Raw genomic sequence first — 27,712 nt, 5'->3', positions numbered from 1 at the left:
GTCACTTTCCTATCAAGAATGCTATGTCACGTTGATAACACGCGCATCGTTCGTGACCGGGAAGTGTTGGGACCGCTGTGATAACGCGAGGAAAGTACGCGAGGTGAATGACGATTATAGTTATGACGATTGCAGTTTGGGGAGTATTTCTGCCACACAACTATAGTCGTCATCCACCTCGCGTATTTTCCTCGCGTTATCACCGCGGTCCCGGCACCCCGGTCACGAACGGCGCGTGCGTTATCAGCGTGACATAGCATTCTTGATAGGAAAGTGACGAGAGCCGGGTTTTCAAGAAAGGAAACGCGAGCAAGCCAGATGACGATTATCGTTGTTGCAGAAATACTCCCCAAATACTCGTTTTTTTTTTAGGGCAGGAATACTTCCCGAATACTCGATTCTTCTCTCAGTTTACCCTAAAAAATACGCCTTTCTTTTTTTAGAGAGTGTGCTACCCATGGTCGCCGGGTGCTACAGGCTGCACAGCAAATGTCAAGCGGTCGCCCCTGCCAGGACCTCCGCTGAAGTTGCTACTCGGTTTCTGCCGTACCGATTTTCATTTGACATACGGTGGATCATAGAGTTAATATACTGACTCTGTTATTTGGCATCTAGGCGATGGACACCGCGTGCCCATAAGTGGAGTGCCCTCTTCCACTCGAAACGTTGCAAACGTAGCCGTTTTGTAGCGCCATCACCAGAGCGCGGTTTGTGCCCGTAGGCGGCGCAGCGGTCTTTGGGCGGGAGTGCGGCTCGGCGAGTTCACGGAGCGCACGTGTCCGCGTATGTGCGTTACGCTTGAGGCCCTTTCTTCTTTTTGCGCGTGAATCGCCCCGCGCGTATAAAAGTCAGTTAGCCGTCGCACATAGGTTTCCGCTGTTGTTTCCAGGTCTCACATCAGGTCTCACAATGTCCGCAAGCAAGCCAGCTTACAAAATCGGTAAGCATTATTTGTGTGCACCGGTCGCGAAGGCTCGCCGATTTTTTGGAGTAAATACTTCAGTGAATGCACAGTAATTTGTGACTTTTGACCACATCGGGCTGCAATTTCACTCCAATATCATAGCCCTCCTTCCATCTTTTTTTCTTTTTATAAATGAGCGCGAACGCGCTCACCATGGTTTCGCATGAGTCTTGTACTGGTCACTGGCAACTAATTATAAAGAAAGAATCAAAAACTTTTCTCCATGAACTTCGATGTCACAGCTGCATCTTATGGTCAGCACACGTTAGCGATCCTGGTAAGACGAAAAAAAAAAGCCGCTTGTTTTATAACACGAATGCGTAACACCCGCGTGGTGCGCGCGAAAGTGCCAGAAGAGTTTACAAAGCTCTTGGCCTGTAGTAATACCATTGTAAAAGCTCGGCCTTTACACTAATTCGTGAAAGCGACTTTTTTCTTATATGAAATTTTTAGCGAAATCAAAATTTTGCACGTTTCAACGATATTTTGGTGGTCGTCAACTTTTCGCAGCCAGGTTGCGAACAGTCCGACCGCAACTCCTGTGCGCAATCTGGCCAGCCAACCTGCTTTCACATTTTATATATATATATATTACGAAGGTGTCACAATGCGTTTTCGATTGCGTTCAAGCCCGGTTTGATTCCGGTTTCTCGAGAGCGATTGACTAACTTGCGCAAGCTGGGACCGCCAATCGCGGTCAAGAAATTCTGTCGCGATCGAAAGTGTACCGTGAACAGAAACAGAGATATACAGAAAAAAAAAAAGAGTAATAAAACGTATTACCGCTTTTTAAATTAAATGGTTATCTGCTGTAAAACAAACGTGCAAGAGCAGGCTGAACTTTGTAAGGTGCCACCAGTCTTATTGACGTCTGAAAAAATAGGTATATAAAGTTACTTTAGTTTTGTTTGTTGAGGGTACATTATACTGCAAGGGAAATGTCCCTTGGTGAAGCTGCTTGGATAAATAATTATGGCATAGGGAATATGTGAAGCATTGCTTCTTGAAAGGAAGTATTCAATAGATATGCGAGTATACTGCAGTTTGGTTGGTCCCCTATCACCCCCCTGTAGTCTCATGATCAAGCGCAGTATGTAATTTTCTTGATGTATTGATGTCAGGTGAGTGCCATGCTGTCTTTGACGTAGGCACACCTTATTGCACAAGTTTAGATAGCACCCTCGTGGCCAATTGTTCTCAGTAGCACTCCCAGAGTCTTGTCTCCCGTGGATGCTGAGTGTCCAGGCAAGATAAAATTCTGAAGTGTCGGCTGTTTGCAGGCCGTCTGGCACATGCTTGAATAAAGAAAAGAATGTCCTTGCCCAGAAGGTTGTCTTTACAAGTGTTGGCAAGGGCATTTCACGTGGGGGAGGTTCAGCCATGTGCAATTAGATGAATAATTTATTCACGTAAGCATGTAAAAACACCACAAAGACAGGAGAAATAGAGAAATTGGCTTCTAGAAGGGACACCCTGCCCACTCACTTAAAAAGGACGAGGAAAAAGCTGAGATACGAAAAAAAAAGAGGAAGGTGCAATGCATCACATCACGCACGAAGTACAAGCACTACAGACGAGAGCATAGCCTAGTGGTTGATGAGAATTGTGGGAAATCTTTATGTACCTCCTAACTAGTTGATGCATGATGATTTCGAAACAAGAAATCATTGAGTACCAATTGAGGAAGGTTAAGTTTTTGGAATTTGCTTAGCAGTACACAGTGATACCTCGAGGTAGTTGAGCATTCTATAAGTTAATGCTGAAGTGTTCAATATAGTGTCTACAAGCCAGGCACGAGGCAGTCAACACACATTTCTGGCACTGAAGGCAATGTGCAACACATCTATTACACATCTGTTAACACATCTATTACATTACTTTAGCAATGGAGACAAAAGCATACACAAAGCCACTTGAAAATTTTTAAAAATCCAATTTTGTATGATAATTGAGACTCAGCTTGCAGATTTCTTGAGTTTTGAAAGCAACGAAGCAAGACCTTTTACAGTGTTTTTAAGGGTTGAAGAGAGCACGATTTATAAACCTGTTAAAATGTGCTCTATTGGAAGTATGTGGTTGTATTACTACAGTGCTACAAGAGCAGCAGTTTTTGGTCCTTTAGTTAGGCTGGAATCTAAACGGTAATGTCGTTGCTTTAGCTAACATTGAAATCGAAATATTAGAAATAACTATCCTGACCGTGACAAGACCAACTGAGGCTGCTGTTCTGCAGTGGGACGGTTATCAACTTATATTGTCGAGTTGAACTTACATATTTTGGTGTGAAGTGTAGCCTGTGTGTAATAGATTGAGGAGTGGAATATAACTTAGGAAAATTTGGTAATGGTAAATTGAAGAAGTAAAACTTTTCTACAGCAAATAAGGCCATTCTAGTTTACCATTCTACTATTGAAACATTACAGCTATGACGTTAAACTGCAACCATGGAAGCTGGTTGTGTTTAATTCTCACCATGCGTGCGGTGTGCAAGAATGTTCATGTGCTGGTATTTTGGTGCATGTTGATTAAAGTTCAGTGGGCAAGATTAACTAAAGCAGTTTTCTCGGTTCTGTTCAGTTATTATCACCTGTCTCAGCACGTGGCCTACACTGACGATGAGGGCCTTTGAGGAAGGTCGAAAGTTAGTAGTGTGACCCCAGAGCTTACAGGTTAAGTCTAGCACCTATCATTTGATAAATTTTAATAAGTGGGTAGTTCGTTTGCGACTAAAATTTGAGCAGTTAACGTCTTTTTTTTTTGTGTGATGGCAGACAAGATGTTTATTTTGAATGCTAAAGCATTGATGGGGCAGGTATTATGTGGAAGGCATTGGAAAACTCAACCAGATCATGAGCATACAGGTGGAATGGCACATTTCTGCAACCAGTGGCCATGCACTACCTGTACTTACGGCTAAAACATAGTACATTACATACTGGAAGGGCAAAGGTGCCCAAGTAATGTTATTTGACATTGCCTTACGACGTCCAGATGTAGTTGTGATTTATTAGATGGCTATTTTATAGAGAGTATTGCGGATCAAAAACAACTGCACTTGCAAGCGACTGGAGTGAATGAAGTTTGTGCAGCCACACTACTTGTTTAGCTTCTACGGCATTTCCTGCCAAGTATGAAATGGAGTATGAGTCTAGTAGACTTTGTCATCCAGCTGGCAAGTGAAAGGGAATGAGTTTCAAACCCCCTTTTCCTTGCGATTTGTAATTGCTACATCTCTCAAACCATACCATGTGGCACTGCCTCACAAACAATGTACTTCATGACTTGCAGGGCAGCCATGTAGTTGCAGTGTAGAAGGGCCGAGCTATCTAATTTGATGGCCCATTATGTCCACCCTGCTCCGTTTGCTTGTGCTCAGCGCACAAAGGGCTGACAATAGCAGGTTGAATGTCTATCTTAAGTTGTTCCTTATCTCTGTGCTCTTAAATGTTTTCTTATAAGCTTCATGATCTTTTGCGAGTTAAGCAAAAATGCCAAGAATAAAATGCTTTGTCATTATTGCACTGGGGATGGAAGGGAGAAGCAAAAAAAGCAGTTGGTGGTTTTGAAGGCAAAGCCACAACAAGTGCTTCGGTGGATAAACGGCATGTTGCAGTTGGGAATGGAAAGGACAACCACAGGTGTTCTGATAAACATCTGGCTGAAATGGTTGCAACGTGTCATCCGCTCTGTGTGTTTTTTGAAGTGGAGGCCCTCGCTTGCGGACTCGTAATATAGATTCCTTTACCACACATTATTATTATTTTATTTATTATTTTATCTATTTATTACTATTAAAAAAAAATTTTTTTTTCACTTTTGAAACTAGCGGCCTTCTGGCCAGCACAGGAACCTGTTTAATGGTTATCCGTGTGTATGACTCTGTGCTCTGTAACAGCCTGATTCTAGACGCCACATATTGCAGACATACATCAAGATAACTTCTTGCTCTGTCTATGTTGACCATTATTTATTTGTTTTTCGTAATCTGTAAAGCTGGGGATGAAAATGTGTCTGGAGCTGAAACTAGCTGGACATCAGATGGAAATGTACAACAGACGTGCAGTTATAACATTCCTGTTGTGTGGTTTGTTATTGTTTAAGGTCATTACTGAAATGAAGGTATTAGTGTAGCGTGCCAAAGGCAGGAACACATGTAAGCATTGTTCTGGGGCTCATTTTCGTCAATCTTTTTATCTTTGAGCTTCCAGTAATGATGCTGTAATATGGTATTTATATGCACGTTTAAGTATTTGTTAATTTGTTGTGGTGAGGTTCAAGTTCTGGTTTGAAGATTGTTATGTTACATTTGCCTCCGCAAGCGCTCAGAAAAGCTTTTCTTTTTTTTTTAAACACACTTTACCTGTTGCTGGAGCAGGCACTTATTTGATACAGTAATGTGTCCTTAGTTTTATTTTTAGCTTTTGTTCACTCCTGCTACATTTTTTTAGGCCACATAGCCTTAAAGTTTAATGGGAACATCACAGTGCCTTCATTTCTATTTCATATCTTATGCTACTGATGTGCTATTTATTTCACTGCAACTCGCTGGATTCTGGCAAATGATGTGCTGCTTGTGTGCTTTCTGCCAGACTGTGCCAGCTGTGTTTCCGCTCAGCTGGTACAAGCAGGAAATGAGGACCCCTCTCTCTTTTGAGGCAGCTGTAATAAACCTTCGCACACGTGTTCAAATGACTCGGGGAAATGTCACTGTGCTCTACCCAATGTATTTTACCTAGAACATTTCTCTCATGTGAAACTTGTGGAGCATGCAAAGCTTAAAAATGTAAATTTTTCTGCAGGTATTGCAATTTTTAGTGTGTTACCAAGTGCATGCTGGATGGCATGGCCTTGCTACTCTGTATTGTGCTCAATAAATTGTATTCATCCACGTACCGTCTGAATTCATGGGCATGCCACACGTACACATGCAGTGTAGAGCCCTTCTAATACTTTTCACTGGACCACGAAAAAACTCAGTAGCCAGGAAATATATAGCATGAACATGTAGTTGAAATTAGGAAAAAGTGCTGCTAAATAATAAAACGAGACGCATTGCACACAGCTATCTCAGAAGAATTTATTCATCTGTTCAAGGCTTAAAGAAGTCCTTGGTGGAAGTCTGGCATTTCTTTTGCACCTGTGCCAGAACCAGACTATTTTTGAGCACTTGGATGGTTTTGTAGAAGTCCACAGAGCTAAAGTCATTGACGTAGCTCCTCAGCACGTCCAGCGCAGTGATAGTTTGCAATGCATCAAACAGGAACGTTGTGGGAACGATGTGTGAAAATGGGATGCTAATACATACGTGGCTGTAGATTCTTTGCTGGGGCCAGACGCCAGAAATTTTAAAGACGGGAAAATGTATCAGTGAGAAATGTAAACATGGGGTTTTACTGTATGCGCGTGTGTGTGTAAAGAAATAGGATGAAGTGGATGTGCAATAATTACAAAATTAAACTTCATATTGTGAAGCATAGCTAAAGAAATGCTTCAGTTTTTGGGTAAAACATTCATAAATATGGTTGCTGAGACAACATTTAATGCCTGGAAAAGGGAGCCATAAATATACCGAAAAAAAAAAAAGTCTCTCCCTCGTTTCAGGTCTTGTATCACTGAATAGAATGCATGTTTCATTTTTCTTGCAGTAGAACAGTTACTTGCAGCCTGTGCTTTTACCACAATATTTGTTTTTTATATGGGACATGTTGAGGGTAACTTTACAGCCAACCGAGGTTTTGCCCCCAGCTTCCCTTTGAGCCAAGCTGCAAGCACTCCTAACATTCCGTGTTCAGTGCCCACCTTGGACCTCTATATAGTGGCCACAGTACTCCACAACCATCGGTACTCTATGACCTTTATTTGTAGTGGTGGTGTCTGGTGGCATCATAGTGCAAGTTTATATTATTCTATGGGGAGAGTGCTTATGCAAGGGTAATGGAAATGGAAAGAGCTTTTGAATGACACCAAGGTGGGCCACACCTAATAATGGCAAAAAACACTGGATGCTACACCAAACTTCTAATCATAGACAACATGAAAACTAAACTGTTCCAGTTGAGCATTTTCGCCTCTGTCTATTTTCAAGTAGAAACTCATGTAAGCTCATGTGTGCACTTCTGTAGAAAAGACTACAAAAGAAATGTTGGCAACATTTTAAACAGGGTGGCTTAAATATATGCCCCTTTTTTTTGTTACGCTGCTCACTTTGACTGTTTTCTATATGGTATAAAAGTGGCGAGCAATATATTTGCATCCTCTTTCGTGCAGCTGACATTGGCTTGGCTGAATTTGGTCGCAAGGAGATCATCCTAGCTGAAAATGAAATGCCTGGGCTTATGGCGCTGCGTCGCAAGTATGGACCATCAAAGCCGTTGAAGGGTGCTCGAATTGCCGGTTGTCTGCATATGACCATCCAGACTGCTGTTCTCATTGAAACATTGCTTGAACTTGGAGCTGAGGTAAGGATGCTGAAGGGAGACCCATAGTTATCTATTTGTGCATAGCCAAAGAAAATAGTCTGCTACTCTAGGAAAAATAAGATCTTCATTAATTATTCCTACGTAAAGCATTCCTCAAGGTAAAAAAATTTAATTAGGGTGTTTTACTTGCTGAAACCATGATTTGATTATAAGGCACACGACCGTGTTGGGAGAACTCTGGAATAATTCTCACTAGCTGAGATTCTTCAACAGGCACTTAAATCTTAAGTACACAAGCGTTTTTGCATTTTGCCCTCATTGAAATGCAGCAGCAGCCTCTGGGATTGTACGTGTGGCCTCGAGCTCAGCAGTGCAATGCCATAACCATCGATCTGCTGTGGCAGGCCTTTTTCGAGATTAGGGGAAATGACACAACTAAAGAAATGGAGGCAGGCATGTGGTTATGAGTAGGAATAATGCAGCGCTGTGGATGAGGGCAACTGGATGAAAAAATATGTAGGACAGTGTTGCATGTTATTCATACTGGTGCTTTACTCTACTAACTAAATGTGAATTCTCGTCATGAGTGTTCGGTGTAACTTTATTATGTAACTTTTGAAGAAATTGCATGCAAAGTTTTTAATTGTTATGGCAAAAATCTTATTGCAAGGCCTGAATGCAATGCAGGGTTGTTCACTAAGTTTTTAAATGGGAATGCAGTGCTTAAGTGAGAAATTGGACAGCAAATTCTGACATGTTCAGTCTCGTCGCAAGATAGAAGTGTTGTTATGGGCTCTTGTTTGGGAATTGAAGTGGGGCACTACTTTTGCCATAACGCGGGATCGAATCCCAGCCACTGCGGCCGCATTTTCACTGGAGGTGAAAATGCTTGAGGCCTGTGTACTTAAATTTAGGGGCACGTTAAAGAACCGCAGGTGGTCGAAATTTCCAGAGCCCTGCACAGTGTCCCTCATAATCATATTGTGGTTTTGGGACGTTAAACCCCAACAATTATTATTACTCTTGCCATAATAACTTTTCTACAAGCTTCTATAACAGTGCAAGGCACTCAGATTGTTTGGCAGTGAAATATAGACGAATTCTTTTATCCTTACAAATTTTCACTTTGTGATACTTTGTGTCGCTGTTGTGTAAGTGAGCAGAAGGGAAGAAACTTTAATATGTTAAATAATCCTAGTTGGCTTGAACTAGTTTCAAAGCTTCCACTACAACTTAGTTACATTGGGAACCATCGTTAAAGGCGCAACACCACACAACACAAGAGAAGACCAGACGAGCACAGGCGCAAACTAACAACTGATTTATTGAAGGCAGATCTCCAGGCATATATACCAACAGGCTGCGCAGGCGCAACGTCACAACAATCCTCGGAAAACATCAAAAAACATCAAAAATATCGCGAAAGAAAATCAATTTCAGCTTTGTAAAGCGCAATGGAAGTGTCGCTGACACACGCCTCACCTGCTTTCCTGATTAGAAACGCTTCTAACGTTTCACGAGCCGTTTTTTGTCTGCTTCTACCTACTATTTTTGCGCATCGGAAACGTGGTTCACAAGTTACATTGCTGTGGAATGTAAAATAGCTTGATCCTCTAAATAAAGTATCCCATATTCACTACCTTTCCAGTCTTTATTTTCGCTGGACTTAGCTACAATTTCCATGTCCGACAGACTTCTTAAATGCACGATTTGCACGTCAAATAATGCCTCAACAATTGCACTTGTATAATGAGAAGCCATTTATTTTAATCCGTACAGTGTTTGTATAATTAGTTAATAGTAATTATCTTTTTTTTTTCTTTAGGTTCAGTGGTCAAGCTGCAACATATTTTCTACGCAAGATCATGCTGCAGCAGCCATGGCCAAGCGTGGCGTTCCTGTTTATGCATGGAAAGGAGAAACAGAGGAGGAATACATTTGGTGTATTGAGCAGGTATGAAATGTTTGGCCTGGAATATACAATTTCATATTGCTAAGGCTTATCTTTACATCGTCAAAATTTGGTCTTTTCCTTCTGTTTCTAATACGGTTACAGCAGCTAGAGACCTTATGCAGAAGTACTGCCATCTGTAAGTTATGTGGCATAGCTAATGAAAGTGGGACATCGTTAAAGGAGTAGTAACACTGAATTTCTCCCTTGAAATGTGTATCACTTGTTTTATATACTTGGATATCTCTGACCAAGTATCAATGATAAGTTTTCTTAATGTGGGCTTAAAGGGCCCCTAAACCACCCCCGGCATTTTTTTTTTCGCAGTTTCAAACGAACACACACATTGTGTACAGAATGCCATTACGATCACCTTTGGCGAATACAGCGGCACTTAAGGGAATGCCACAAGTAAAAAAAAAACAATCCCATCCTCCTTCCCTGGCCTTATTGTTGCCTCTGTTGCTTGTCGTGATGTCGACTGAGTACTTCTGCTGACATCACCAGGGGCAAATACCATGGATTGGTTGACCTACAAGTTCTGGCTTGCTGTGGGCTGCCATGCTGTCGGCTGCATGGCTGCTCTTTCTGACTGTGTTGCCTGTTTGTGCACAGAGAGAAGTACAGGTTAAAGGACCCCTGACAGCGAAAGTGTTGTTTGCGACTTTTTTACTGTAATTTTTAGCTTTGGGTCTGGTAATACCGAAATTGAATTTTAAAAATTCTAACGCATCATATAATTAATGCTAGCGTCGGTAATTGAGAACAATTTTGCATAAGTTCGAAACGCCCGCCTAAATACCATAAGAAACTAGTGCCCCACAGCGGGGGAGCGGCCAAGGTCACATGCACTGAAGCTTTAATGTCATCGAAAGCGCATTTTGCAAATCGGGGCCCAGCGTGCGGTTAAGAATGAAACGATGTGGGTGCTTCGGTATGATAAACGCATGCCCCCCGAGTCGGGAGAACCTGTCAGGAGAACCCCGCAGTTCACACCACTGAAACAGAAGCTCATCGCCGCCACCGAAATGAGCCAGGATATTTTTGCCAGCTCTTTCTCAGCAATGAGCTCAGAAAACACAACTTAATGTAAGCTAAAAAACTGATGCGTCACTTAAAGGGACAGACAATCGCTTAGAACACGAATTGAGATAACCCCACTAATGGAAAGGTTGTCTATTTTATTGGCTATAACAAACCCTGTTTTTTTGATGAAACACGGATTTAAAATTTTATTTCTCCACTGAAGTTGCGAAAAATGAGTTTTGGCACCCCACGCGGCAAAAAAGCGAAGATGCTTATGATCCTGATCATGTGACCTTTTACTGGTGCACACGGTTAATGGTCTCTGTATCAGTTTTGAAATGGACTATATTTCTTTTTATTATAATCTTTTCTAACTTAAAATGTGCAGATACCCGTTTGTTTGTACTGAGCAGAACAGTGGCACTGCCTTGGCTTGATGTATGATTCGATGCTCATGAGTGCCAGCATGAAAGTTGTTAGCTGAGGGACTAGCGGCACCTGCTGACGAGTTGGAGATGTACGAGGAGCGCCTGGCTTGAGAGGCGGTAAAGGGACTTTACGTGACGACGAGGATTTTGGAAAACTTATTCTACTAAACTATTGTACTCTTACACAACTGCTGCTATATAACCAGTTTTGGACTTTGGGTGGTTTAGTGGCCCTTTTTTGCAGCGTGAATGGCCGATTTCAAAGTGCAGTGCATTGTTACGCGTGATGTGGCTCCTAGGCACAGAAAAAGAAGTATTTGAGGAAAAGAATCTGTCGGGCCCCAACAACGCCTATCGAGGAGGAAGTGTAGGTTTTGAAGCACAAAAGATTGTGCGTCCGGCGTGTTCCCATCATTTGCGTGCTCTTCTGTCGGCTCAATGCACGAAAATTACTATATCTGCTCATACACTGTAAGATTTCCTAAATTTCATCTGGTAATGTCAAGAAACAGAAACAATGGACATTGGAGCTGATGATGTCTGCTCATGAATTGCTACCGCATGGTCTTGAAACAGTGAGCCTCTGCAGAATGTGCTCCGTCGCAGGCAGTCTTTGCTGCGACTGCGAGCCGACTTGCACAACAGAGGACATGTCAATGTTAGGCCCAGTGCCGTGAGTTTTTGGGACACACGAGTGAGCGCAGTTTTGCCTCCTAAATAATTCTTGCTCTGTGCTTTTAGGCCACTTGTTAAGGTTGACAAAATCTGCTGTTAGTCTGCTTCACAAGCTGTTCTACATGCATTCCAGCTGTGAGCATTCTTTTTTTACAGATGAAGCTCCCTTTGTCACTGAATATCTTTCTTTGTGTGACTTTTTACAGACTTTAGTTTTCCCAGATGGCAAGCCACTCAACATGATATTGGACGATGGAGGAGACCTAACAGCTCTTGTTCATACCAAGTATCCCCAGTACCTTTCTGGTATGTGCTGCACAAGAAATAGTTTTACTAACCTGGTTGGCAGGTAGCCTCTAAAATTCTGCCGCTCAAGCGCATCAATGCACTTGTTGCCTGTTCTGATTAGGAAACAGACATGGTGCTATGGCAAACCAACAGGCACGAAAACTGTGCCATGCAGACGACGCGTCATGGCGAACAAAGAATGTGTGATCAAGTTCACGTGTCTACAATAAAACTGTTTAAACATCCAATATTGGCAACGAGAGGCAAACAAGTAGCTTTTTTCCACTCGAATGTTACAAATCATTCTTGCGAACACAAACTAATGCTCGATGCTGTCACTGTGTGTCCGCAAATCGCACAATGACAATAAGTCTTTAGTGCTGCCGCTTGTCGGTTCTTTCTGCATTGCTGCTTGGAAATAAGGGGCTAGGTTTGCCGAAGAGCAGAAGTGATATTCTCGAGCATATGCATTTGGGATACGATCACGTATGTTCCCAAGATCACACGCGACTCGCCCCATCCGTGAAGAAAGCTGCCGCGTCGCTAACAGCTTAACGACTCTGCGCAGTGCAAGTAACAATCGTGGTACAACACGATGCTAAATCTCGCGAAAGTGATAGCGTCCTTGAAAGTGACAGCTGCTCGCGGCTATCGTGTACTATGTCGCACGCACGTGTTGATCAGTGTGCGTTTGTCTTAACCTGAGACGTGCGGTGGTATGTTTGCCGCCACTCCTAATCGCACCATCTCTCACGGCGGAACGGGCTAACGCCAGGCGTAATGGCTACCGAAGGTGGAGTCCCCAAGCACCCGCATTGCGATCTGTCGAGTCCTCACAAAGATGGCGGCGAACGTGCATCGACTCTTCTTGGTGTCTGATAGCCAGAAACCTTCCAGATATCTTCCAGAACAAATTTGTCCTGGCAGATTCTGGCGACTCGCAGTTAAGCAGAACTGTCCAGCCAGAGCAAAACAAACGCCGACTGGAAGTGCGCCGCGCAATGGGTGGAGCAACCCGAAAATGAAAGTGCTTTGGGAGATAAGTGTGGAGGATAATGATGTCTTATCAGCCATATCCAATGGTCACAATGGCGGTGTTGCTATGGTTACGTGGCGTGGCATGTGGTGTAGCTGGTGTAGCGGCGGCGGCATGTGCGTTGTGTGCGTTTCCGCAGGTCTCGTACCGAACCGTGGCAGACTGGAGGAACGACAGCATCCTTTCTTTGTACCGCATTGTTAGCTCCACAGTGTTCTCCCGGTTGTTGTTGTAGTCATGGTGTGTGAACAAAAGTGTGTGGAACGAGTGCATATCCGCGTACCGTGCTACGGATGGAGGATTTGCAGAGCTCAGCGAAATTGTGCAAAGTGCTGCACAAAAGACATTTTTTTAAAAGCTGTTTGAAGATTGGATGGCCAGCGTGGCTGCATGCCTTCGGATCGGTGTGTGGTTGACAGAGAGCTGAGGCAATGGCTGAGGGGGCGATCGATCAATTTGGAGAAGACACTGATGGGACAATCGAGTTATTTGAAGAAGACTCGGAGCGGACAATTGAGTGAAGCAGAGAAGGTGCGGAGGGAGAAAATTAGGCTCTACTGGGAAGCTGCTGTCGCCGCGCGGTCTGCCACTTAATGCTTCGCAAGAACACGAGACAGCCCTTTTTGCACACCTGAATGAGAGTTTCTGGCTGCAGAACGTATCATATGGCCGCAGTTTCCCGCAGTGCTGAACGTTGCTGCCAAATAGTTGTATTTTCCGGGAACATATTAACCGGGGCATATTACACATAGCTCTATTGGTTTACTTTTAGTTTTCGCGATTGCGAACGTATTAGCCGGGTAATTGTACTAAGCGGGAACGTATCAACGAGGTTCTACTGTAATAGGTAATAATTATTGAGTATAATTATGCATTAGCCATACAAAGTTGGTGTGATTAAAGAATATACTGTGCCTGTAGGAAACCTCAAAGGGAATATTCTCGTTTAGAACCTTTCTTTAAATTTTTTTATTATTATTTTTCATATGGTTAGGTTGATTTTTCTGTTAGGAATGACGTTCTGGCCATGTTGTCAAAAATAGTAAAATACAGATTTGGTTTCGGTTCAACACACTCCATTTTGCTCCACTTCAACTCTGGTTTGAAGAATAGAAGATTTATTATAATGGTTACCAAACCAGTTCACAAAGCGGTTCAATACAGTAAACTTCACTTTCGACATGTTGCTCAGTGGTGTTGACTGAAATGTGCTAAGCTGAAATGCTCCAGGCAGCACTGCTCAAGTTAATACACATAAGTTTGCCAGTACCTCTATTTTTTAATTTTCCATTTAAATTTATTTTTCATTTCCAATCGTGTTGTGTTGAGTGCATATGGCACATATGCAAGTCTTGTTAGGAGGTGGAAGAAATCGGCCCATTGGCTAGTTGAAAACAACAATCAATGTTTTTACAGAGATACCAGTGAAATATAGTGAATTTAGCTTCGCAGCAGGCATGTTATTGCGATAGCAATTATATGGATACTCCAGGTGCATTTTTGTCATCGCTGTTGGCGCAGTCGTGAAGTTCCGTATGAAGTTCACAGGCTATAACGTCGCCCTGCATGCTGTATGTTCTATGTGCGAGTGAAAGTGCTAAGGGCAGCCTACAATCACGGCTCAAGCGGAGATGAAATGCGTCGGCCGTCCTCTGTGATGTTTTCATAAACACAGCCATCTTTTGTGCACTGTGCTACATACCAAGCATGTGCGGCCCTTCATCGCATCCCTAATCATACTGAGAACAGGCAGGACAGTAGCAATTTATACAGATGTTTGCAGAGTGAAATTTTCAACCCAGGTCAAATAGGAACGTTAGAAAAAAGAGCCATGGAATATGGGTTGAAATTATATAAAATGAAAATTTTTGTAGTCTTTGGTAACAAAAATATTCACTTAATTATACATGTGCACCACATGTGACATGGCAGGATTACATCTGGTGCACGATCATTGAAATTAATGATAAAAAGAAGAGCAGTATATCATAGATGCATCCAATGTGAAGTGCCGTGCTTACCATGGAAAGTGCCAGAGTCACTTTCCAGGTGAATCGGTCTCTCCATTTAGACTGCAACAACCCTTGTCACTTGGGGCTCTCAGTGTTCTAATCCCAGTACATTGCACACAAGTAAAAAAATAGCATAAGAGGACGACACCAAATAAACATGAAAAAATTTTAATAGAACGATTCCAGGGCAAGCACATGTATTGTGGTGAAGCCAACACACGAGGTTCTTTCCCTTGAAGAATTGCCCGATTGATGACTGCTCTCTGACTCTAGGTGTTGTCACTTGGTTTACATTAGAGCAGCATTTCTCGTTTGCATGCAAATAAGAATTTGTAGCAAATAGTTACATACTTGTTGTTTACTGTTCCAAGTGATCCCATACACAATTTTTTCTGCTCCAAAACAGCTTTTGTCCTGCTCCGGAAATTGCTTAAAATCCTCAACTGGCTGGACCACCTCTGCATTTAAACCAGCATTTAAAAGCAACAGCTGGGCTGTGGGGCACACCATGATGGTTTGTCCCATAGCCCAGCTGTTGCTCTTAAAGGGACACTAAAGGCAAATAATAATTGATGTCATAGTGAAAGGTCAGTGCTTGAGAACGTCTAAAATGTCAATATTATACACCTCAGTGTCTTAGCAATCAAGAAATTAAGGTAAATGTAGAACATGATTTGAGCAACCAGTGGGACATTCTGGAACACAAGCCTGACGATGTAGTAAAGCCTCAATACAATTAATCACAAGTACTCAAACTACCCATGACAGAAAAGAACATTTCAATGGATTACAAGACTGAATAAAATGCAACTAGTTCATTTCAGTCCTATTCATGCAAAAAAGAACTTGTTGACGTTACCCTTGAGAATGACGCAATTTCCAGTTTCACCGGGCTGTGCTCTGCTAAAGCTCCTTGTTTGTTGTGTAGCAGCGCCGGCTGTCAAGCAGTAAAGCAAGTAAAGGGTGGGTAACTTCAGAAGGCTGTTCTCAGAGGCGGGCAGTTTGAATTGCCCTAACAGTATGCGAACCACTAAAATGTGACTTTCTTTCAATCTAAGCACTTCCTTGGAACGAAACAAGCACTAGAAGGTTTCTGGAACACTATTTCAACAACTCACATCAACTTATTATTTGCCTTTGGTGTCCCTTTAAGTCTCGATCATTCGAATAATCAGTTATACATATTGCTCTCACATCACCCTTCATTGCACTAATTTCCAGTTTTTTTTAAATCCGAATCCCATTGGTTGTAAACAGGCTGGTGTGTTCTGCTGTATGACTAAACACCTGGCAAAATCCACTAATGTGTGCAAAGAACATTCCACTCGTAGCGACATGAATGTCTAATTCACTGCTCTTTTGCATTTGGCTCCTCAAGCAGCTTGTGTTGAATTTGTCACTGTGTGAGCTTTCAGTTTTTATGTTACTTGTGATTGCTAATTGTGCAGTATTTGGAATGAAGAGGGGAAAATGCTGTTGCTAATGTCGAGGAAATCTTTACCTATGATGCTTACCGTAATTACTCGAATCTAGGCCGACCCCGATTCTAAGCCGACCCCCTAAAGTCCGAAGCCCCCCCCCCCCCAAGAAAAGACTTACCTCGAATGTAGGCCGGGTGAAATTCACAAAGAGAAAACATTTATTGAAAATATGAAGATGAAACTGAGCAGTTGGTTCATCATCAAGATGCCGCGCTCATTCCGAGTCGTCGTCGCTGATCTCTTTGTCGCTGTCCTCAAACAGTGCGCCATCCTCGGTGCACTTCCATCCTCGGTGCACATTTGATATGCCGCACTTCTTGAAAGAGCGCACGATCAAAGTTCCTGGGATGTCGTCCCACGCTGCAGCCACCCAGCCTGCCAACTGAGACAGTGATGCCCGCTTGATGCGGCCCGTCGGCGTCAGCTGGTGGTCCTCAGTGCTTAACCAGTTCGTGTATAATCCCCGCAGGTGATCCTTGAACGGCTTGTTGATGCAAACATCAAGTGGCTGCAATTTGCCCGCCATACCACCCGGTATCACGGCGAGGTCGGTGTCCATTTCAGCCAGCGCAGCCTTGACGCTGTCGGTCAAGTGCCCGCGGTACGAGTCGACAGAAGGGCGCCTGGACACCGCCACCATACGATATTCAGCCACTCCTCGACCATGGCGCTGGTCATCCAGCCGTTCTCAGTTGGCCCCCACAATGACGTTTCGTGGGAAGGCCTCTTTGGCGGGCAGCGTCTTTCTCTTAACACTGATATAAGGAGGGAGCTTGTGCCCGTCCGCTGTGCAGCACAGCATCACAGTCGCGCGCTGCTTTTCATAGCCCGCAGAGCGCACCTTCACTTCCTTGGCCCCTTTTTCTGAGACTGTGTATGCCACCGGCATATCAAAATACACCGGCATTTGGTCTGCGTTGCCGATTTGGCCTAGCAGATACGCTCTCGCTTCTCTCTTCCGAAGCACGAAACGCTGGAACTCCAGCATCTTCTCTTCATAGTCAGCCGGTAACTTTTGGCCGATTGAGGTGCGACGACGGAGGCTGAAGCCAAAGCGCTTCATAAATTTCTGCAGCCAGCCTCGGCTGGCTTTGAAGTCTGCCGCCGAAACACCTTGCTCCCTTGAAAGCGCCCTCGCCGTCGCCTGGAGCACTTCCGTTGTCACTGGAAGGACAGCTGCTCGCTGCGTCCGAACGAAGTCGGCCAATGCAGTCTCCATTTCAGGGTGACGGCCTTTCCATGGACCAGTAAAAGCCATCCTCGTTGCGGCGCACGCGAAGAGCTTCTCCCGTTGGCCCCTCCAGCGACGAACATTCTTTTCGTCCACTCCAAAGTCCCGCCCGGCTTGAACGTTGGAGGACGACTCCGCGGCTAGCACAACTTTCCTTTTATACGCCGCACTGTAATGACTATGCTCGCTTGGCGCCATTGAGCTACGCCACACACAGCCCACTCGAAGCGAGACTCGAACTGACGAACGGCTCGCCTCAACACTCGCCACAAAGATACAAATGGCGGCCTCGCGTGCGTACTTAAGCCAGGTGTTGGCTCGGCTACTAACGGCTACAATACTGTCTAGGTGGAGCTAGTTTTGCAACACTTTTCTCGATGAAAAATGGCGCGTTTTTCAAAATCCTCGAATCTAAGCCGAGCCCCCACTTTGGCACATCGTTTTTTCGAAAAAACCATCGGCTTAGATTCGAATAAATATGGTAGTTTGTATGAGGAGGATGATGGCCCCTTTGAAGCTGTTTGCAGGCCTACCCTTATGATGATAATCCTTTTTTTTACCAGACATTCGAGGCGTGTCGGAGGAAACCACTACTGGTGTGCATCACCTCTATAAGATGAAAAAAGAAGGGACCCTGAAGGTTCCCTGCATCAATGTGAACGACTCTGTCACAAAGGTGAGCTATTGGAAACTGTGGGGAATTCGTTGCGTTTAAAAGGTGAAATTGGAGCCAGTGTTAATGCAGTCAACAGATGCCAGATTTTTCGGACATGTCTGATAGTTCGAATGCCTTTGTGGCACTGCCACATGCCTCATGAAGTCATTGTGTAAGGACGTCTGAAATTTCGCACACTGGATTTTCGGCATCCAGTTTTTCGGACTTTTCGATCCGATTGCAGGTTCGAAATAGCACTAATTGAAGCCACCACCACTGCAAGACAACATATTAAATCTGGTTAACTGCTCCATATCAAGGTACTTCTGCTCTAAAATCAAGATTTTGCTGCTCTAGAAACTGCTCTCAGTTCTGTTTCAGCTCACCCCTGCTCATTTTAAGTGCACTAATGGTTCAAATGTAGTTGCAATAAATCCTCGACAACAGTTTTCGTAGAGCCTAATGCCGTCGTATGCTATGCCTGTCAGGAAGTGCACACTGTGATCACTTTTTGTGGCATAATTCTTAACTGCGCCCCTCAACTCGTGGCGTGGCTGCTGCCACGAAGTGCTGCAGAAGATCTGCCACCTTCGTGGTAAGCGGAGGACAGACTGATGAATCAATAATTCCGGCCTCAGATTTAGTGTGGCAATGCCTATGCAAATAAGCACCAGAAGCGCGTGGAGACGTGATAGCCCCCTCCTACGAATGCGCCAGCAGAATTTATTGCCAACAACCCTATTACAAGCTTTAGTATCGAAACTTGGGCGTTTTGGTTAGACATCGGAGGGAATACAGCGCAAGAGAAGATGAGGACAAGAAAGGGCGACGCACACAGAGCGCTGACTTACAATACGTCTTCTCTTGCACTGTATTCCCTCCCATTACAAGCATCTTCAACTACCTGCTCGGTAGTGAGTGTGGTGTAGCATGGCTGTAAGTGTACTGCATGCTTCTAATAAGCGACAACCCAAACCACTACGGGGCCATTCGCTGCAGCTTCTTTGTGTGGGACTGCTTAATGTGCCGCGAGGACTTGTTGCTTTCAGGAGTGAAAGCAGCTCGCTATTGCCACGTTTACCTAATAAGGTACTCGCCGCACATGTGCACAATCAGGAGTGGAATCGGTGCAAAGAACATTCAGATGGCAAACATGCATGTACGGTGCAACAAGTGCCCTGGCACTGACAGTGTTACCTGTACACAGCTAGCTATGGACAGTCAGCTCCACAGGGGAAGCAAATTTCCTGTTTAAATGAAGCAGCAGAAGTTTTTGTTGAGTAGCATATGGCAGTATAAAAGCACGTGCAATGCATCGAAGAAAGCCATATGTGTAGTCCACTTTGTTGCCGCAACTGCTGTGTTCTGTGTCTTCGTCATCTTCAAGCGCTGCTTGGATTTTTTTTTTGTTTTTTTTTTGCCCTTGGTAAAAGGACAGAAGCAGCCTAGTAGTGGGCACATTAAGCAACATTTATTTGAAGGCATTGCATTTATTTCTTTGCTGGCATTGGCAGCACTTATCAGGAGACACAAATTTGTACTTGGCAGTTAGTGCAAGGTCAAGTGGCATTTGTGGCAGGTACAATACGTATTGATAAAAGTTTATTGTATGAGCACTGAGATGCCTGATAAGTGTACTGACAGGCCTTCAGAGCTACTTCGGACTTGGATGTTGCAATTTGCCTCTTGAGTGAAATAAAAAAGCATGCATTTGTTAAATCAAATATTGACAGTATATGCTCGAACCCAGATATACAGTCAAACTTCAATACACTGTATTTACTCACATAACTATTGCACTGTGCTAAAAGGTGTCTTGATGCATATGAAGTGTCAGATGTACAAAAGCTTGTTTTATTTATTGTTTAAAAAAAGTGAATATTAATTGCACTGCATAATAAAGTTCAGTATACAGGTTGCAAGGCTAGGCCTAAATGCTCATGTAGCCTACAGCTGGCAAAAAGAGCTAGGTGCCTTTTGTGCGCATTAATCAAAGTGGCTCCCTTTGATTACAAGACCAACGTGGTGCGATGGCAGCCCACGTACAGAAACAGAGCCATGCAGATAGCAATGCATGTAACATGTAATGCATTAGTGTGCCCCATGTGTTCCTTTACAAAATGCCATTTAAACAGCCGATATCATTCGTTGGCAACAAAAGCACTCGACCAAGCAGACATGCGGCTTTCGGCTTGCAGAATTTTGGAATTGATTCCCATGCACATGTTCAAACTTCACTTGCAAGCATAAATTAAAAGCTCTCAGTGTGCGCGGCCACCACGGCTTTATGAATCGCACAAATTTCAAGGTGTGCATCTTAATGCTGCTGCCACAAGGGTCTCTCGCTGTTCAGACTTCTGATGTGTGGATGCGGTGTGCGATGGTTTCATTAAATCTAAAATGCAATGCAAATTTTCTTTTCTAAGTAAATAAGTTGTGTATTAATGGGAGTGAAACGGGATCGGGTCACATTCATTCTGACTGCTCGTGCAACCCGAAAACACCCTTCGCGGAACCCAGTTTGAGGACCCATGGACTAGATGCTTGCACACAGCGACATTAGTGCCCTCGAAAATACTGCCAACAAATGAGCAATGTGACTGAAAGCACGGAGCAGTGGGGCATTACTTCCTTTTATTTCCAGAGCAAATTTGACAACTTATACGGCTGCCGTGAGTCACTAGCTGATGGCATCAAGCGAGCAACAGACATAATGCTTGCCGGCAAGGTGGCTTGTGTAGCTGGATTTGGCGACGTTGGCAAAGGTTGTGCGCAGTCTTTGCGTGGCTTTGGATGCCGTGTGCTCGTCACGGAGATTGATCCCATCAACGCCCTGCAGGCTGCTATGGAAGGTACGTAGGCTTTGGATTTCTCAGCATTTACCATTTAACTGTTAGCAAAACCACCGGCGAGAAAAATGCGTTGCTATGTTTTTTGCTGGCCCTGTGCGTTGTCAACACTTGCACTGGTTGCGTGCCCTTCACGTTCAGAAGGGTGAGGCTGTGGAGAAAATTTAGGTTGAATATAGATAGGTGTCAGACCTTGAATACTTATAGTGACCACCAAATCTGGTAGTGTTCTTTTAAAGTAGCAATGATAGATGCTTTTGAACTAGTAAAAACTCGTCCACATGCTCCTTTCGTATTAAAAGAATCACGCTTAACTATGTATACAGTAGACTTGCAGTAAATGGAAATCTAAACGGAACTGCTGCTTAAATGGAACAACCGCCTCTGATATGATTGGTTTCGTACTTGTATTCTGCACCCTTGTTCATCTCTCAGTAAACGGCACTCCTGTTAAATGGAACATATTTTCCTGGTCCCTTCAAGTTTCGTTTAATGAGAGTCTACTGTATAATACGTCTTGATAATTCTAGAATTATGTAGTCTCGAAATGCCGAACCTAGCATCAACAACTTCATTGCGACGTTGTAGAGCACAGCAAAAGTTGTAGCCATTGTATAGCAATATGGATAGGCGTTATGGTGTTGCGTGTAAAATATATATATATATATAGTAAGAAAAATTACAGCAGAAGTTTATTGGTATTAATCATCGTTGTCAATATGGCTAGTATATAAAGGTAATTTGACTCTCCGTCCACGTTGTTGGCGAATGGGTGACATCACACCGTCAGGTGGATTGCCTGTTCTAGAGCTGTTGTGCTGGCCAAAGGAAACACTATTGACATTTTAAGGGTAGTTTTATACTGGTTTCTTTTTGTCAGTGTTTGCATGGGACAACCACATTGATCAGAGGAATGAAGCCAGCTACTGTATTTATGACCTTATGATGCATCCACCCTCTTGGGTGCCGAAACTGAAACAGCTTCATAGAAACTAGTGTCATTCTAGATTATTTAGTTCACTTTGGTATTTGGCAGTATTTTTCCAACAAATATTTAGCGTGTTTAAACTTCAACAACAAAAAAAAAGGAAAATGCCATCATTTGCTCCCAATGCTCGAATAATGCTGGTCTGCTAACAGCACGCTCGGGTTACCTGTCCAAGTTTTTACACAATTTGTGTGCATTGGCAACAACAGGGTGAACTTTTGATCCAAATGGCTTCTCCATTCACGTCTGTTATTTTTTGTACTGGCACAAAACATACTAGACTGTACAGCAAGTGACTCATCTGCATCTTTAGGTACCTTGATGATGATCCATTTGTAAGGCACGTGGGCTTTGTTGGTTTGGCATTGCAACTGGTAATAAAAGATTGCTTTCGAACACTGCATTGTTACCAACTATAATTACGTTTCAGTATACAAGATGTTAGTCTTGCCTGTGGCACTTGCTGTTTTCTGTAAGAACTGAGTATAGTTGGTGAACTATGCAGTGACAAATGCATGTCAAAGGGAATTAATCCATTCATATGCCAGCCAACTTTGTACTCGTATCTTGGTTTTTATTTCTTGTTCATCCTCCTATCCAGAAGAGTGGCTTTGCTTTGTTGTGCGAATTTGTTGTTTCCGTGGAGGGTTGAGGTGGGTTTGTGAAGTACATGGAGTATCCAAATAATTGCAATTCAGCAAACAAAGATTAGAAGATATCGGGAAAGCAACTGCATGACGATTTTTTTTCCCCCCTTTCTCCCCAAACTATTGTGTTTGAGAGTGCGTTGAATGTCTACTTGCACTGCAGGCTATGAGGTCACCACCATGGAGGATGCTGCATCAAAGGCCTCTATTTTTGTGACTGCCACTGGATGCCGAGATATTGTACGAGGAGAACATTTTGAGAAGATGCGTAATGATGCCATTGTCTGCAATATCGGCCACTTTGATATTGAAATAGATGTCAAGTGGCTGGAAAAGAATGCAGTTGAAAAAATAGAGATCAAACCTCAGGTGAGAATTCAATAATAAGTGTAGTCTGTCTTTAACATATTTGTTTTAGAAAGTACGACTCGCTTGTCTTTGAGCATATATCAAAGGTATGTTGTTTCTATCGTAAAACCTTTTTGATATGAACTTCAGGTACTTGTAAGAATGTATATTCTTCAATGACATCAAGCCCTCATTAATTTAGCAGTAATTGGTCATGCATTGGTTAATAGGTCGTGTCCAAAGCATGGTGTCCAGGACACATTTCTAGCTGTGCAGCCTTGTCCAACACATGCAGTCATCAGCAAAAACCTAGCCTTCAAGAGCTGTTTCTGTTGCTTGGAAAGAGCCATTGCTAGGACATAGATTTGGGCACCACACGCTTGGAGAAGCCCTGGTGCACAGCAAGTGTTCCAAGTGTGTGATGCAAAAGTAGCCTGAAGTTAAACCACAACAAAATGGCCAAGTATGCATAACTGCAATGATAATTCAAAGAAAATTGATGCAAGAAACATGCAGGAATGGCTTCTAGCTTTTTGCTTAAAAAAATACTAAAATTTTAATGTCCTAAAGCAACATGCAGGCCACGAGAGCCATTTTAGTGGGGAGGTCTCCAAAATAATTTACACAGCCTGGGGTTCTAAATCTAAACTTCAGTATACAAGTGTGTTGTTGCATTTCACATAACTGAATTGCATATCTTTTTTGTAAGAAAAAGCTGCTGAACAGATCTGTTATTTTTTTAGGCTTTCTGAAATGCACATAGAAACAGCAAAAAATAGCCACCAGGAAAATGAAAAAAGAAAAAAATATGAAAAAGCATAACTTATCAAGTGAAAAAGTATGTCTAATATCCCTATGATTTTTTTTTCTGCTAGGTTGACCGCTACAGGCTGAAGAATGGCAACCACATTATAGTCCTTGCTCAAGGTCGCCTCGTGAATTTAGGTTGTGCTATGGGACACCCATCATTCGTCATGAGCTCATCTTTCACGAACCAAGTGCTTGCTCAGATTGAGCTGTGGACTAAGAGTGACAAGTATAAGGTATTCTATTTCATTGTTTAAGTTGACTCCGAATAGATTTCAATAAGACATATATGAGCTTGTTAAAAATAAAAAAATTATCAGCAGACATGACAATTAGATGTTACAAAATATGTTGTGGACACCTCAGATACTGTGAACCATAACAAGTATGGTTCACCATATTAGTCTTTTGTGTCGCATTCACAAGGTGTTATGCACACATCACTCATTGGCTGAAGTAACACCGGTCCCAATCGCAATCACTGTTAATTGTTAGAAACACTTGAACACACGCATATTTTTCACATGCAGTGCACGCAGGGGAATGACAAACCGGTTTCTTCTATTGTACGAGTTGGTAAAAGACCATAAGTATAGACATAACTGTATAGAAAATGAAGTTTAGTTTCACAATATGCTTGTGAGAGTAATGGAAGGCACACAAAGCCTCATTAGCAGGCTAATAATGGGTGTGGAAGGCAAAAAGCAAAGCTTTTTAAGTTACAGTTTTGAGGAGGCGTCTGTGATGCATCAAAACAAAAATATAAGTTAACTTTTTTTTTTCTCAACTTCGTGACTGAATTGGGATGCACCGATGCATCCTAATTCAAGTCACTTTGCCGAGTCCGGAGATTTTCATCTGTTTACGTTAAATCTGTGAGACCAGAGGCAGTTCTGCAGAGCGGTCTATATAACCACTCAGCAAATGTGCTGTAGTAATCTAAAGTAGAGTGAAATCTCAGCATACAGTACATGTCGGTTCGTTTCTTTCGTGAAAGTTCCTCTACCTTCTGCACGACCGATTTGCCATGTTGAAGGGACACTAAAGGCAAATGTTAAGTCAACGTTGCTTGTTGAAATAGCGTTCCAGAAACCTCGTAGTGCTTGTTTCGTGCCAAGGAAATGCTTATTTCGAATGAAAATCATGTTTTAGCGGTCCGCACAGCGTTAGCGCACTTGCAAATCGCGCGCCTGAAAAGGCCTTCTGACGTAGCCATGATTGCCTGCCTTTACTGCCCGGCAGCCGACGCTGTGGTTTCTGTTCTGAAGGGCACATTACACAACATCACATCGACACGGCATTTTGGCGAACTTTCCGTTAGAGCGACTTTCATGAGCGTGCAAGGCATAGAGTTGCCTATAGATACACTAGAGGGAACTCTGGCGCTAGTGTCTATGGGAGCTGCAACGAATGGCGCTTCAGCCAGCATGGGAATTATGGGTTGTACACGGCTTTGTCTAAACTTCATTCTTTGGCTCCGTTTGGCTCCGCATCACCTGCATCCGCTTTGTCGCAAGATGAAGTTCAGCAAAAGTCAGCAGTTCCACTTCACCACTTTAACCTTTTTAGGCTCACCAATTCAAATCTGGTCATGAAGTTCACAATGGTCCATTCTTTTATCTAAAACGAACACCAAAACACAGCATTAAACAAAGCCACAAGTGCATTCGAAGCCGTAAGCATGAAGATTAGGCAAATTCGTGTACTACCCATCATTTCCATGGTGGCAAAACGATCGCAGCGCCCGAGTTCCCTCTAGGTAATTGTAGAAAACTCTGTGGCGCAAGGGACACGCAGCAGTACGCGATAACGAAACTACCACTGAGAGCGCAGCCTTGCGAAAACGGAACTTTTGCACAACCCGCATCATTCTCCATTGTAGCATCAAGTTCTTTTTTCCATGAATCAAACATAAGCGCACAAGCAGCATTTTATTAGGTCTTGCAATGCTCGCACTGTTCTTTTCTTATCATAAGTAGCTTGAATACTAGTGATAATTTGTACTTGGGACTCATGTAGTCATCGGGCTCGTTCCGAAACGTCCCACAGGTGGCGCATATAGTGTCCTACAGTTACCTTAATTTCTTGATTACTAGAGCACTGCTATTAATAATGTTGATGTTTTAGACGTTCTCAAACATTGACCTTTCACTCTGACATAAATTGTTATTTGCCTTTAGTTTTCCTTTAAAAAGCACAGCATGTTTTGCTTGCCCAGAGCTTTTTAATGCACTAAAATAGAGTTCCATTAGGACGCAACAGTCATGATTACTGGCTTATGTGTGAGAAGCATCTAATATGTATAAATGGTAGAAGCCTTAAACAGTGAAAACACTTGCTGCATTTTACTATCCATGCAGCACTGGTGTTACAGTGGATGGACATCAAACAGCATGTACAGTAAAACCTCGTTAATTCAAAGTCACTGGGACTGTGAAAAACTTTCGAATTAAGCGGGTTTTCGAATTAACAAAACATACAAAAAGCAGGATGCAAGGAACTTTGAATTACTGAAAGTAATCGGAGGTGGTCGTTTGGCCTTCTAGTCTGTGGCTCCAAGGGTTGTTTTCCAGCAATACCTGATCCCATTTTTGCCGCGAACTCGGGAAAACGGCAGGCCTTGCGCTGCTATCAGCGCAAAAAAAAAAAAAAAGAAAAAGAAAAGTCTCGTGGTCAGTTGAAATGCGTGCCTGCGGAAAAGAAGGCGTGCTTCACTGCAGCACAGTGGTGACACGCGGGCAGCATGTCACCTGCTCCTCGCAGCCTCAGCGCGTCATGATGCGACCATTTGCCCATTCTTTCTGGTAAAATAAAGAATATGATAATGGCCAGTGTGGCGAAATCTGCAATGTGTTCTGGCTGGAAAACATGATCATTGAAGTTTTCACCGAGTTTTCGAAGTAGGCGTTACAGGCAAGAACTCCGCCAGCAATGCAAGTGCGGAAATCGCCGAAGCAACCGCCAATCAAATGTTCGCATACATCATGAATTTCGCCAGATCGTCCTTTATTATCTTTTCTTTTCCCAAAAAGAATTGGTAAATCATGACGCGCTGACGTTGCGAGAAGCATGCGACATGCTGCCCGCATGTCACCGCTGTGCTGCAGTGAAGCACGTCTTTTCCACAGGCGCACGTTTTTAGCTGACCACGAGACCGCATTTTCCTTTTTTTAGCAGCGAGGCTGCGTTGCTTCAACTGTCACTCATTAATATCGCTACACTGGATTGCCCTGTGGCTCCTAAGGGTCGTCGCTTCCGCGGATTTGCGGCGAAATTGGGATCGGGAATTGGCACATGGCGCCCAAAGTTTTCGAATTAACCGGACTGGCGCTGACCGCCACTTCAAATTATCCATCCAGATTTACATTGCAAAATACGGGACCACAGAAACCCTTCGAATTATGCGGGATTTCGAAATAACCGAGTTCGAATTAACGAGGTTTTACTGTACTTCACAAGGATGCAGAATGGGAAGATGCTTGTGACAGCACCTGTGCCTCATCTTCTCATTCTGCGTTCTTGTGCAGTGCGTGCTGTTTTTGCTTTACACTTTCACCAACAGAGCGAGCACTAAAACTTGCTGTACATCTTTCACCATAATTTGAATATCTATATTGCAGTGTGCATAAAATGAATCTGGTTATAGAATGGCTGCAGCAAGATGACTCGCATTTTTTTTTTCTAGGTGGACGTGTACTTCTTGCCAAAGAAGCTTGACGAGGAAGTTGCAGCACTTCACCTCAACCATCTTGGAGTGAAACTGTCCAAGCTGAGCAAGGAACAGTCCTCATACCTTGGCGTTCCTTCTGAAGGCCCTTTTAAACCAGAATACTATCGATACTAGACTTGATGCTGCTTGCCGCATGGACTGCTGTGTTGTAGCAAATTTGTCTCGGATATTTTTATG

General features: G+C 43.3%; 1 protein-coding gene across 1 annotated transcript; it reads left to right on the top strand.

Moving 5' to 3' along the window:
• The first annotated feature begins 700 nt into the window (after positions 1-700).
• Positions 701-27,712, top strand: LOC119376357 (adenosylhomocysteinase). Its single transcript, XM_037646220.2, has 9 exons — positions 701-940; positions 7,232-7,422; positions 9,209-9,337; positions 11,670-11,769; positions 18,075-18,187; positions 20,811-21,018; positions 22,814-23,019; positions 23,874-24,041; positions 27,491-27,712. The coding sequence occupies exons 1-9, from the start codon at positions 910-912 to the stop codon at positions 27,647-27,649; spliced, it is 1,305 nt and encodes a 434-aa protein (XP_037502148.1). The 5' UTR covers positions 701-909; the 3' UTR covers positions 27,650-27,712.

Source organism: Rhipicephalus sanguineus, chromosome 1 (genome assembly GCF_013339695.2).
Source record: "Rhipicephalus sanguineus isolate Rsan-2018 chromosome 1, BIME_Rsan_1.4, whole genome shotgun sequence".
Classification (NCBI taxonomy): Eukaryota; Metazoa; Arthropoda; class Arachnida; order Ixodida; family Ixodidae; genus Rhipicephalus; species Rhipicephalus sanguineus.
This window is presented reverse-complemented; position numbering and strand designations above follow the sequence as displayed.

Coding starts and splice junctions, on each gene's coding strand:
- LOC119376357 (XM_037646220.2), top strand. CDS start 910: ATGTCCGCAAGCAAGCCAGCTTACAAAATCG. Junction 11,770..18,074: donor GTATCCCCAGTACCTTTCTG/GTATGTGCTGCA, acceptor TTTTTTTACCAG/ACATTCGAGGCGTGTCGGAG. Junction 21,019..22,813: donor CCTGCAGGCTGCTATGGAAG/GTACGTAGGCTT, acceptor CTTGCACTGCAG/GCTATGAGGTCACCACCATG.